The sequence below is a fragment of the Gobio gobio genome, assembly GCF_949357685.1.
Source record: "Gobio gobio genome assembly, chromosome: 6".
Classification (NCBI taxonomy): Eukaryota; Metazoa; Chordata; class Actinopteri; order Cypriniformes; family Gobionidae; genus Gobio; species Gobio gobio.
Genome location: NC_137102.1, coordinates 17,448,876 through 17,461,266, shown reverse-complemented (window position 1 = coordinate 17,461,266; position 12,391 = coordinate 17,448,876). Strand labels below are relative to the sequence as shown.

Below are 12,391 nucleotides of genomic sequence, written 5' to 3'. Positions count from 1 at the left end.
TGGAAGTCAATGGGGTCCATCAACTGTTTGGTTACTGAAATTCTTCAAAAAAAAATGTATATTTTGTATTCAACAGAAGAAAGAAACTCATACAGGGTTGGAACAACTAGAGGGTGAGTAAATGACTATTTAAATTGGGTCAACTATCCCTTTAGGAATGAAGTTGAGCATATTTTGTATTCCAAAAAAATACTAAGAATATTCGTAGTTGATTTCGAAACATTTTATTACGTTTTTTTAAAACATGTTATTAAGATATAACTGATGAATGTTCCTATAAACCAGGGGTAGGCAAGTTCAGTCCTAGAGAGCCGCTGTCCTGCAGAGTTTAGCTCCAACCCTAATCAAACACACCTGAACCAGCTCATCAGTGTCTTCAAGCTACAGGCAGGTGAGGGTTTTTCAGGGTTGGAGTCAAACTCTGCAGGACAGCGGCTCTCTAGGACCGAACTTGCCAACCCCTGCTATAAACCATAACCTCTTAAAGTTATGATAACCTCAAACAGGCTCTCTAAAAAAAATTATTTAAAATGCACAATTTATGAGATTAGATTGAAATCCTTTGATCTTTTTTTAGATTTTCTGACTTCATGACAAACATCCGGTTGGGTGTTTTCAAGAAAACCCACTCACCGGCTCTGATCACAACAGCAACAGGCGGAACACTTTCACCATTGGTCTGGACAGGACCTCCCGCCTCTGGGCCAGTCTGAGAAAGAACAAAACCCATTGAAATAATTGTCTTTTTTGCCCTGCTCATGTCATTGTAAACAGACGACGCTATCAACAAACCTGCGGAGGAGTGGGTGTGGAAGTTGTTCTCCCTCCAGACATAATCTCCTCTGTGATGTCACGTCCTCCCTGGTTGGGGTCACGTATTCTGATCTGTGAAGAACCAACTGGTAAGTCACAGACAAATGGATCAAAACAAAAACACAAGTCTTGTTCCCACCCACCTGTTTGCGCTCTCTCGGTTTGACTGGTGCCGACTGCTGAGGCGGAGCTTGCTGTGGAGGAGGAGCCGGTTGCTGCTGAGCGGGATTCATCATGACAGGCGTGGTGGGGACTGACGTTGGGTACTGCTGTGTAGCAGGGTAATAGGCAGCCGCTAGACCACAAAAAAAAGAGATGATTAAACGCTAAAATAAGAGACTTTAATGGGAGGGGGACCCACATGCAAAGTATTCTCACACACAGAAACACTTCCTAGGGGAAAACGATGTCATCTCAATACTTCATTCATATGATTCTCGTCATACACTGCTTAAATCACAAAAGTGTTCCGATTTTAAATCCCAGAATGTTTGCGCTTGTTTTTCTGTCTAGTACATGGAGTCAAAGGTTGAAGTAGCACTACATCAAAGGGTACATGCTTTCTGCAGTGTTAAAACACGACCAGCCAGGCTGAGAGACGGACAAGAGGTGTGACACAAACAGCCCTGCGCTTCAGACTCACCAGGATAGCGCTGGGAGGTGAGAGGAGCTCCGTGCAGCGAGAGGCGTCCGTTCTCTCTTCCTGCACCTCTCCCCCCACCCCCCCGCCTCTCCCTCCCTGCCAGAGAGGGATCTGAACTCAGCCAAAGGAGAAGGGAAAAGAGGAAAGCGAAACAACAGAGAGAAAGAGACAAAGGTTGAGAGTGAGTAAGAGGAAACAAGCAGCAGATATAAGTGCTGAACAGGGTTAGTGAGCCAGTAATCCGAGCAGACATGAAGGGTAGAACTAGGCGTTTAGTGGTTAGTTATTATGTAGATGACAGATCTAACGTTGACTTCCAAACACTGATTCATCTTTTCTTGGTATAACAAGGTGAATGTTACAAAACCTATCCAGAACATGTCGGGTCATTTTTCAATCCAAAAATCAAAAGCATGGAATAAGAAATGATATAGCTATTGAAGTTTGTCCACAGGTGAAATCTAGAAATGTAGAAATGTTCACAGGTGAAATCTAGCAGATTGTCAACTGGTTCAAATTGGTCACTGAAAGACTGCATGAGCTGTGCTTCATTCGTCACTGCACTACTGACAAGGCAAATTACCTTTTTTCTTTCGGAAAGTGAGTGCACCTTTAAACGTTAGCTTAATTCTCATCATTCAAAATCATCATGGGAAAAAAAATAAGACAATTATGTCGAAGTGTGTAATTTTGGCATCATTGGCAGAACTTGTTTCTTGAACATTTAAAGTGATAGTTCACACAAATTCAAATTGTCATTTACTGACCCTCATGTGAGGTAAAAAAGGCTGTTTCTTAATTCCAAAGCAGCAAAGAATGGACTTTCGTTTTCGTAGAGACAGGTCTTGCCAGGCGACCATGGAAGAACAAACTCGGAAGGAAGGCATCCTTGTGACAATTGAGATGTGCTGCGAATTTGTTGCTCAACTGACCGTCCCAGCATATTATAAGCAGCAGCTAGTGGACAACAAAATCCTATTAAAACATTTCATATTATTAAGGACATTATTCATAGTATTTATCGTTTTAATTTACCACGTGTATTTGTGAAATGTTTAATATTATCCATGCATGGTCAATGTTAAGTTTCCATTTAATGTGCCCATAAAAATAAAGCAGGCTTTCTGCAGCTCTTTATCACTATTAAAATTAAGGAAAACAAATGGAAAAATGTTTACTTTTACAAACCATCACATATTTGTGAGATTGCAGCGGGAATCTCTTAAGTGAGAATGAGAAATTAAGCTTACAGGCTTCCATAAGTCTTCTGGGATTTCTAACTTTCATGCCTCCTCTGTACTTGCGTTTTTTATGCTGCCTTCACGTGCTATCGGAAATTTGATGATTCCGACTTCTGAAATCGTGATTACGAGCGCATTGCATTCAAGTTTCAAAATGTGAGGGCGTTCATGTGCAATGTTTACCTAGGAAACTCGTATTTACGATAATTCCGAGAGCACGTGAAGGCAGCATTAGTATTGGAATTGAACCTTGACGGTTGATACGTAGTACGAGGACACAAGATCGCTTAAGAGAGTATTGGTAAGCAAAACATTTTGTTTACTATTGACTACCATAATATAAAAGGAGGCATTCAAAATATATCTTTTATGTTTTACAGAACGAACAAGTCAAAGGTTTGTAACTACATGCATTTTTGGGTGAACTATCCCTTTAAACCATTTGTCTCTAAAACTGGTTTAGCTTATATGTTTTTCTTTTGATTCTGGGATGAAATGTGACCTAACCATGTTTTTGTGAGATTCACCCAAATGTTTGTTTCAGAGAACCTCCGCAAGTCTAATTATATATTCAGGAATCTGTTGCATGTGTTCTACTGACTGGTGCAAGACCACTTTTGAGTGAAAGGAGCAAGATATACAAGCAAGAAAGAACAGGTTACTGGCACATGGCACAGTAAAGAGAGGTTTGGGTGGTTCAAATAAGCAGGGGAGGCCCAGAGCAGAGCCTCTTACCATATGTACCATATTCAGCTGGACTGCTTCCAGCGTAGAAGCCTGCAGTTCCGCTGGATACGGAGTATTGCTGGGTCTGGGGCATGTAGGGGGGGCGGTACTATAATAGAAAACGAAAGGCTATTAAACAAATGAACCACCTTACAAAAAGAGCACAACTTAGCTGTTAAGAGAACGATAGAGGTTACCTGTCCATGTAGAAAAAAAGTGTGACCCTGAGAGTTGGCGAATGGCAACTGTTGCTGGGGAATCATCATAACCTGTGAGGTAGGTTGGTAGACATGAGTGGGTGCAACAGACCGGGGGGTGCTGTTTTGCGGGACCCGAGGGGCACTGCCTTGCATGTTGGGCCGGTTGGCGTAGTACGGCTTTTGAGGAAATGAGAATAAAAGAGAGGGAGAGAGAGATTGCGTGTCAGAAAACAAGCTGCATATGACCAAACTTCTTTTTCTTCAAGATTTAAGGTGCTGTCACACTTAGGGTTGTAACGGTATGAGATTTTCACGGTACAATAATCGCCTCAGAAAATACCACCGTTTTACAGTATACGATATTAAACAATCAAAACAGTGTTGTTTTGTTTCTTCAAATTTCATTTGATCAAAAACATAAAAAAAGGGTAATTTAATAATTGATTATAGATTAGTTTAACAACTTATATTTATCATTAATTTATAAAAAATCTGAAATTCTGGTTTGACCGTTTTAATTCTGGATTATGTATTGATTTGATAAAAATATACTATCAAAAATGGTGGTAATGAAAATAATGCATAAAACTTTAACAATTTAAATAATGTTTTAAAATGTAATCAAATGAAAATAACTAACTTTTTGGCTGCACAACAGAGAGTTACTAAATTAAAATATGGGGAAAAGGATATATTCCTTAATGTTTAAATAAATTGTAGTACTGATGATTATTATTTTGAGAAGTAAATTCTATTTTACAATCGTAATTTCTGTAAATTTCTTCATGTTAAAAAGCAGACTTATTTTGACGGGTTGAGGTGAAGAGCTTTGAGTTTCATGGTGTATTTGACAATAGTTTCTCTCAAATAAGAATTAAATGATTAAGTGTTCTCTCAGAGCAGGTCTGGGGGTGTTTTTGTCTAATAGCAGTCTATTCACAGACACTAGACCATGTCGTGATTTGACAGCTCTGTATTCAATTTATTCAATCAAGTTGAGTCTAGGAAAGTGGAAAGTTGTTATGCGCAGGTCTGTGTCTGATTAAGCCCCTGTCCACACGAACACAGGTATTTTTAAAACCGCAGCTTTTTTTATGCTTTTTATATTGGGAAGCCAGAATGTTTATCCATCGACAGAAACATAACCTAACTCTGTGTCTGTTTTACACGTTACTTTACACAAAACATTACAGATGGGTCATCAGATTTGAGATGAACCGTGGTGAAAGATGGACTTTATGGTCCATCTTAACATGAAATCAAAAATGACCAACACAAATTTCCGGTCTTAATATGCACGATTCATAACTAGCTCTTCCTTTGAACATTTCTCATGTACACTTTAACATGTTCATATACAACAATAACTCTGAACATTATACACTGAAACACTGATTGTAATGGCTGAGAACAGAGGGAGAGAAGAGAGGGCCAGTTACCTGCAGCGACCTGAATCCACCCTTCAGCCACACACAAAAGCAGAAGAAATAGAGTGGAGAGGAGGCGTGAGAGAGAAACAGACAAGCAGCAGTAAACGTTAGCCATCAGCAGTGAAAGCAAGATTCCCACATGCACCATTAAGAAGAGCCTGAGAAATATAGTGCAAGCACAACAGAGGTCAGTGGCACACAGAGAACAAGGTGTTAATGGGGAACGAATGAGACTCAAAACCGCTATTAAAACACATGCAGCCTCTGACCATTAGGGTTGGGAATCAAGAAAATCTGTTCTTATTCAGAATTGCTTCAACATTATGGGTTTCATGTCATTACTTTCAACAACTCGAGAACTAATAAAATACATTATAAAATACTCAAAGGAGACTTAAATGGAGTGGTTAGTGACTAACAATTTAAACAGTATTTTTGTTCAGTGCTTCGAGTGAGGCAGGTATGGGTGCTTCTTCAAATGTACTAAAATAATCTAATCGAAACAATATTCATGAAACAATTGATTCCCAATGAATACATGGAAAAACCAGCAAGGAGCATCTAGATGCAAGAAAGACTAGTGCATTACAGACTAGTTTTGTAGTTTCTTAAAATCAAGCAGGCTCCAGTTTATGAAAATTGGTAGTACCTGTTGGTGTAAAGCACGAGGCCCTGGCACAAACTGGGAGGAAAGTAAAGAGTAAAAGGACAAAGTTGAGATGCAAAAAGGAGACAGACACTGCCACATGCACAGTTTTTCCTCCAACACAAGCAGAAATTAGGACACCTAGCTAAGCCATAAAACACACTGAAGACTTTGTTGGTTGGGAAGAGTTTCAAGGCTTGAAGATGGTGTACCTGTCTGGGTTGCGGTGCAGTGTTCATTTGTGGAGATGGCCCGGGAAAGACAACCGAGGGAGGCTGGCCTGTGGAATAGGCACCCTGTAAAAGAAATTGAAACACTGACAATGTTAAAGATGACACAAATCATCCTCATCATATAAGCTTCTCCGAATTCACTTTCACCTGTGTCAGTCCTGGCGATTGGGCAGGGTGGGGAATGGCAGGGGGTCCTGTTATAGGCTGAGGTGGTTTACTCATTTCCTGTGGTTCTGCATGAGGGGGCCTCACACTTGCCTGCCAAACTGGCGAGTCAACAAATCATGATTTTATGAGGAATAAAAAGGATCCAACCAAACATGTTATATTAGAACAGTATGAGATATCCATTGCCAACTTGACAAAATTAAATTCAACATCTACAATCGTGTGTATATCAAATAATAAATCATACCTCTAAATTAGTATTGTGAATCTCTGGGGTATTGACAAGTCCTTGTGTAGTGTGTCCTTTAGCAATTCACCCTGGAGGGGAACAAGAGAAAATTAGTTTGCTATTAAAGTAAAAAAAAAAAATAAAAAAAAAAAACTCAAGTTCTGTATTGTAATTGTACAGGTACAACAAGACTACGATGTATTCTGTGAATAAGTGCATTAAAATGCAATTTAAAAACTTTATTTCAGTCAGATGGAGCTGCACGTTTCTGGATAAATTGAGAAACAACCTTTTTCTTTAAACAGAAATCATGATTTTCCCACAATTGTGAACAGACAAACTTAACAAGACAACAAGAAATTCACTAGAGGTTCGGACAATGTTAATTGTTGGAGTCTACTTAGTTTAATTAATCTGAATGTTAAAAAATAAATAAAAAACACCTCTTGAATGATTCATGTGTCGCTTACTTGGTGCCTTAATGTAATTGACAATCGTTATTTGAAGCGACATGTTACTTCCTAAAGGTGATTCACTCTACTTTAATTGCTTCCATAGACATCAGCGTTTATATCAGAACTATAACCTTTAATCAAAGTTCTTTTGTGATATGAATATTTGTAAGAAATAATACTGTTTGTGAAGCGGTTTCATGACTATACATAACTGTACTTTCTGGCTCAGCGGCAACACAGATTTGAATCTTCTGGTGTGATTATAGGCAAATTGCTGTCATTTAGGAATGAGATTGTGTGGGTGTTTAAAATCGAGATTGCAATGTTTTAACGATTAATCGTGGAGCTCTACAGTCAGACTAAATCTACTTGTCCTTTTAAAATTGGTTACCTGTGAAGTTCCGTATCAATTACAAACTATTGCTACTAACCTATAAAGCCCAAAATGGTTTAGCTCCAGTGTATCTAACGGATCTTCTATCGCCCTACAATCCATCGCGCTCTTTAAGATCACTAAACTCGAGGCTTCTGGTCATTCCTAGGATATCTAAGTCCACTAAAGGAGGGAGGGCTTTTTCACATTTAGCTCCTAAACTCTGGAATAGTCTTCCTGATATTGTTCGAGGTTCAGACTCGCTGTCCCAGTTTAAAACTAGATTAAAGACGCATCTCTTTAGCCAAGCATTCACATTATAATTATCTTTTTATACTACAGTTAAATCGGATCAAAAGCATTAATATAATATTCTGAACAGCAGCTACGCTAATCATTTCCCATCTGCTTTTCTGTTGTTATCTCGGGACACTAGTCCCGAGGTAAATAGTTCATCAGCTCCAGTTTGTATCCAGCCTCTCATGGAGACTTCAGATGCCCCGACACCTGTGATGAGACGACTCCACGCCTGTGAAGAGACGACTCAACGCCAGCGTTGTTATGGCCTAAATTAATACACGATTGATTAACTTTTTCGAACATTATTCTTTAACATTGTCTTTCTAACATTTTTACTGTACATCTATGAAATGCACTTTCTGTAAAGCTGCTTTGAAACAATGTGTATTGTGAAAAGCGCTATACAAATAAATTTGAATTGAATTGAATTAAAATGTCACAAATGCTGTAGACTGACTGAAACCACAGTTTTCGCAAAAGTGGGACTAAGGGTGCTTTGACACTGGCAGTTTAGTTCGAAACGGTGCACAGGTCGCATGAAAAATTGGTCATGTGAAAACAGTAATGCGGACGTCTGCCCATCAGGTACCAAACCTGAGTCTACCTGGAAGGTGTAGTCTGAGTTAGGTTGCACTCGAACTTTGCCACGATTCGCATAAATGTGAAAGTAGGGCTGGGTGATAAAACGATAACGATATCATGATAGACATGCAATCGATATCAAAAAATGCATTCGATAATTTTTTATTTCTTCGTCGGAAGAAACCAGAGGTTGCAAAGCAAGTTTGGGTGCATGAACAAAGGCACTCACTCTCTGGTAAACAAGCAACGTAGGGAGTGACAGGCTAACAGCCAATCAGGTAACTGTATCAAGTTTGGTTGTGCCATGTCGTGTCTCGTGTTGGATTCTTCAGTAACAGAACCGGTGTGGAGTGATACGTGGAAAATGAGTGCCGCAGCGAGCAAGGAATTGATGATAAAACAGGAAAACAAGCCAGCTTGCCAGTATGGTAGTTTTTTGGATTTTATAAGTCTGACCGTCATCCCCAAGACTGGTCAGCGCAAGCCTCCGCTGACAGCACGTGCCTCGTTCGTTTGTGCTATCCTTGACTTTGGCTGAATCCAAAATCGCCCCCTAAACCCTCAATCACTATTCCCTACTTTAGTCCACTAATATAGTTCACTTGAAGGAGTGAATGAAAACAAGTGAGCGAAATCAGGCTGCTGTGTGTACATCGGCTGTACACTCGTTATTGCGGTGCATTGTGGGATAGAATAAGTGCACTCAACGTCCACTATGGTTTTGGACACCACTACAAATGGCTGTCCCCTCAAATAGTGCCCTATTTAAGGCTATAGAGGACGATGTTGGATTCAGCCTTTGAAACTACATGGAAAGGTAACGTTACAAAGAAATAATGGAGGCACTGCACCTTAATGTTTAGAGAATTAAGTGTTCATTGTATTTTAGACTTGTGTTTATATTTTAATTATTAATTAATATATGTTTTCCATGGTTGTGTTGACATTTCTGCCTTTATAACTGAGGGGATTATAATCAGAGGAAGGTTAAGTTTAAAATAAAAACTTATTTTAAATGGGTCATAAAACATATCAATAATTATCGATATCGACCGATATGAAACTTCTATCGCGATACAGTTTTCAGCCATATCGCCCAGCCCTATGTGAAAGCACACTTTTTCAGGAAGTAAAGTAACCTGTGCATGCGTTGTAGCTGATGACTGTGCATTTAGTTCAATAAAACATATGTAAGGGATAATGGTGTTGATCATTCACCTTGGATATGAGTGAGAGTTAGCCTGCAATGTATTCGTGCATAGCGAGTGCAATCAAGGTAGAAAATAAATGGCAATCCAGGTCTCCTCAAAAGAGTCTGTTTGCAAGCAGCAGAAAGCCATCTTCATTCGACACATATAGCAAACCCAAGTGTTGTTCATTCTGCTGCACATAATAGCACCAAAATAAAATAAAAAATATTTACAGCGTCTGTTTTCTATCATGCACCGTGCACGTTTTTGATGACGTAAGATGAAAGCAAATGCACCAGGGTTCAACAGAATCAAGTTGAGTGTGAAACCAGACCAATGCTGCAGGGGTGCTAGGAACAAATCAAGACTCGGCCCGCAGCAAATGTGCCCAGTGTGAAAGCCCCCTAAAAGACCTAGACAATGTGCTCGATTTCATTGAACACGGAGTGAAAATTAAGCTACAATTGGCCTCAGCGTTATGTGCTGGCTCCAAAAGCCAGAGGTGAATCTCAATGTGTTCTCATTCTATTGTGTCATGTACGCAATCGCTAAAGTTTGAGGCAGGGCTGTAACGATTTGACCAAAAATAAAAACCTTGATTAATTGAACATTTGACCTCGATTACGATTAATGAACGATTTTATTTTATTTTTTTTGCCCTCATAAGGTTGAGTAAGTTCACTGATAAGGTTTGTACTGTAAATATTTTCTACTATTAAAAGGTGGATTTTTTTTTTCTAATGAAAGTGCATTTCTTTGTGGTTTAAAAATACTTGAAGGAAACGGTTCACTTTTAGCAGTTATTGTCTATGGGGCAGATTTCTGCTTGTTGTACATTAGATAGATATATTAGCACATAGGCCTACATTACATTTATTTTAATGCATTAATGAGAGAGTGATTGTGAATGTGAATTACTCCTAGTTAGGGATGGGGCCGATCCGATCCAGTATCGGGACCGATACCAGCTTAATTCACGTATCGGATTTTCCCGATCCAACCTCAGGGTTTTTCCTACATTGAAAAATTTTTGGCGGCCGCCAAAACAAATTTGTCCCGCCAAAGCTTTATTTGATGAGTTATTGTGATTTATGAATGATGTAGAATAGATGCTGCGCATAACCGACTGTCAGAGAGAACGATCAGAGAGCTCCTCCCCCGCTCGCACGCTCTCTGTCTTCAAAATAAGCATTCTTAGCTTTCTAATAATTCACATATTACGTTAATCAAAATCAAAAGGTCGGAAGACCGAATCCATGTTGCACGTGGCGCTATCAGACAATATGTTTTCCTTTAATAACCGCTGGGTGTGAAATGCGCTCAAAAAACATTGACTGATTCTCTGACCAGCTGACATAAACCATACTTTCAATAAACGGGAAACAAATCCTATCCGGTTATGAAGTGTTTTCTGTGTGTTTACAAATCTTTCGCGATGTTCTAACAGACGGGATTCGCACACAAGACACAACGCGTCTGCTAATGTCCGATTTGCCACCTAATGACTCATTTGAACCGAATCATTTCAACGACTGGTTAGAACAACTGATCTGTCCAACACTGAACTCACAAATCAGTTTATTAATTTACTCAGAACAATCTGAAATGAGAACACAAGTGTGCTTACCCAATTTAGCAAGAGTGTAAGAGTTAGTTTTAATTATCCACAGTCTTACAGCTTATTTATGTTCATAATGTGTAGTAAAATAAATAGCCTATAAATCACTTAGTTTAGACTGGAGTGAGGTGAACCCAGAACAAAGTTGTTGTTAGCTAGCTGATAATTTTATGAAATTGTATATGGCAGAAAATTAGGCTATTTGTTCATTTTTTTAATACTACTTTTTAATATTGATATGATTATATACCAAAACAATTATCAGTAAATAGTGTAAAAATGAGGAACAAAAACAAACATCAAGGTATCCCACATGGAAAAATACTATAGTAAAATTACTATAGTGTTTTTGAACCATACTATAGTAAAGATACTACAGTAAATTGTAGTATATTATAGTATTTACTACACTTTGTTAATTTACTGTAGTATATTTACTATAGTACGGTTCAAAAACACTATAGTATTTACTAGAGTAATTTTACTATAATATACTCTAGTATTTTTTCATGTGGGATCAAAATAAGATAAGCAAAAGTTACAAACTTTCTTTGAATTTATATAAAATGTATTGTCAGTATTGTGCTTGCAGATCACGTGGGTAGGGTACTTTTTTACTGTGTGTGCGTGCGTGTGTGTGTATGGATGACCATGTCTGTCAGCCACCACCGAAGACCATTTTTGACCCAGGAAAAACCCTGAACCTGCGGAGAAATCTGATACCCATGAGCCACGTCTGCGCTTTCCAAAAGTGATTCCCGCCGGCTTGTCTGCTAGCTGGCTGCAAACTATGCAATGGATTTCCTGAACGGAGGCGCGGCTCAATGAGACAGAGTTATGAGACACGCCCCACTCAGGAAATCCATTCCGCAGTTTGCAGCAGGATAGCATTGAGCAGCATTGTAGCTAGCCAAAATGTCAGCTGTGTTGAAATACTTCACACTGGAAACACCGCAGAGCAAGACAATGTTTGCAAAACCGTAATTCAGAGAGGTGGAAGCTCCCTCGCATCGTACAACACAACGAATGCAATCAAACATTTAAAAAAGCAGACAAGACTAGGGTGACATTTAAGAGATAATCAGGGCTTGACAATCGCCATCTGCGTGTATTTTGGCTGTGTAACACTCACACCAGCCACTTTGAACTTATTATGGTCTTCTCAAAAGCCATCTGTTATAATCGCGTTGCGCATTATAACCAATCACACGTGTTTATATTGAGTTTATGAATATAATAAGAGGCGTTCAGATTAGCGTAGTTTTGTTCAGAGCGCGCGCGGCTCTCACTCTCGTTGAAATCTACACAAAGCAGAGATAAACGTGCGATGTACGCAGGAGATTCATTCATCATACAGTGATTGACAGTTTGTTATATTTCAGCACCGAAAATAGTTTCAAACAAAACACAGCGCATCTTATATGACTGGCATTATGTTGCTTTGACGTTCGCGAATCTAGGGACCGTCTCTAAAGTTACATACAACATTGGTAGGCTATACACGTTTCTAACTTAAATGGCATTTGAAGAGAATGACTTAGTCA

The 12,391-nt window shown here is 39.1% G+C and overlaps 1 protein-coding gene across 7 annotated transcripts in view; it reads right to left on the bottom strand.

Annotated features, from left to right (window-relative positions):
* Nucleotides 1-12,391, bottom strand: part of eif4g1a (eukaryotic translation initiation factor 4 gamma, 1a) — a 44,772-nt gene that overhangs the window by 22,596 nt on the left and 9,785 nt on the right. Inside the window, exons 2-12 of one of the 7 annotated variants that reach the window (XM_079819283.1) lie at nucleotides 6,348-6,418; nucleotides 6,080-6,198; nucleotides 5,912-5,995; nucleotides 5,703-5,735; nucleotides 5,063-5,083; nucleotides 3,621-3,800; nucleotides 3,433-3,532; nucleotides 1,457-1,567; nucleotides 957-1,108; nucleotides 793-885; nucleotides 634-709 (exon numbers count right to left, since the gene is read on the bottom strand). In XM_079819283.1, coding sequence (XP_079675409.1) covers nucleotides 634-709; nucleotides 793-885; nucleotides 957-1,108; nucleotides 1,457-1,567; nucleotides 3,433-3,532; nucleotides 3,621-3,800; nucleotides 5,063-5,083; nucleotides 5,703-5,735; nucleotides 5,912-5,995; nucleotides 6,080-6,154 — 925 coding nt within the window. In that variant the 5' untranslated portion in view covers nucleotides 6,155-6,198; nucleotides 6,348-6,418. The remainder of the gene's footprint in view (nucleotides 1-633; nucleotides 710-792; nucleotides 886-956; nucleotides 1,109-1,456; nucleotides 1,568-3,432; nucleotides 3,533-3,620; nucleotides 3,801-5,062; nucleotides 5,084-5,702; nucleotides 5,736-5,911; nucleotides 5,996-6,079; nucleotides 6,199-6,347; nucleotides 6,419-12,391) is intronic. The other 6 variants (XM_079819284.1, XM_079819285.1, XM_079819287.1 and 3 more) reach the window with 6 other exon arrangements.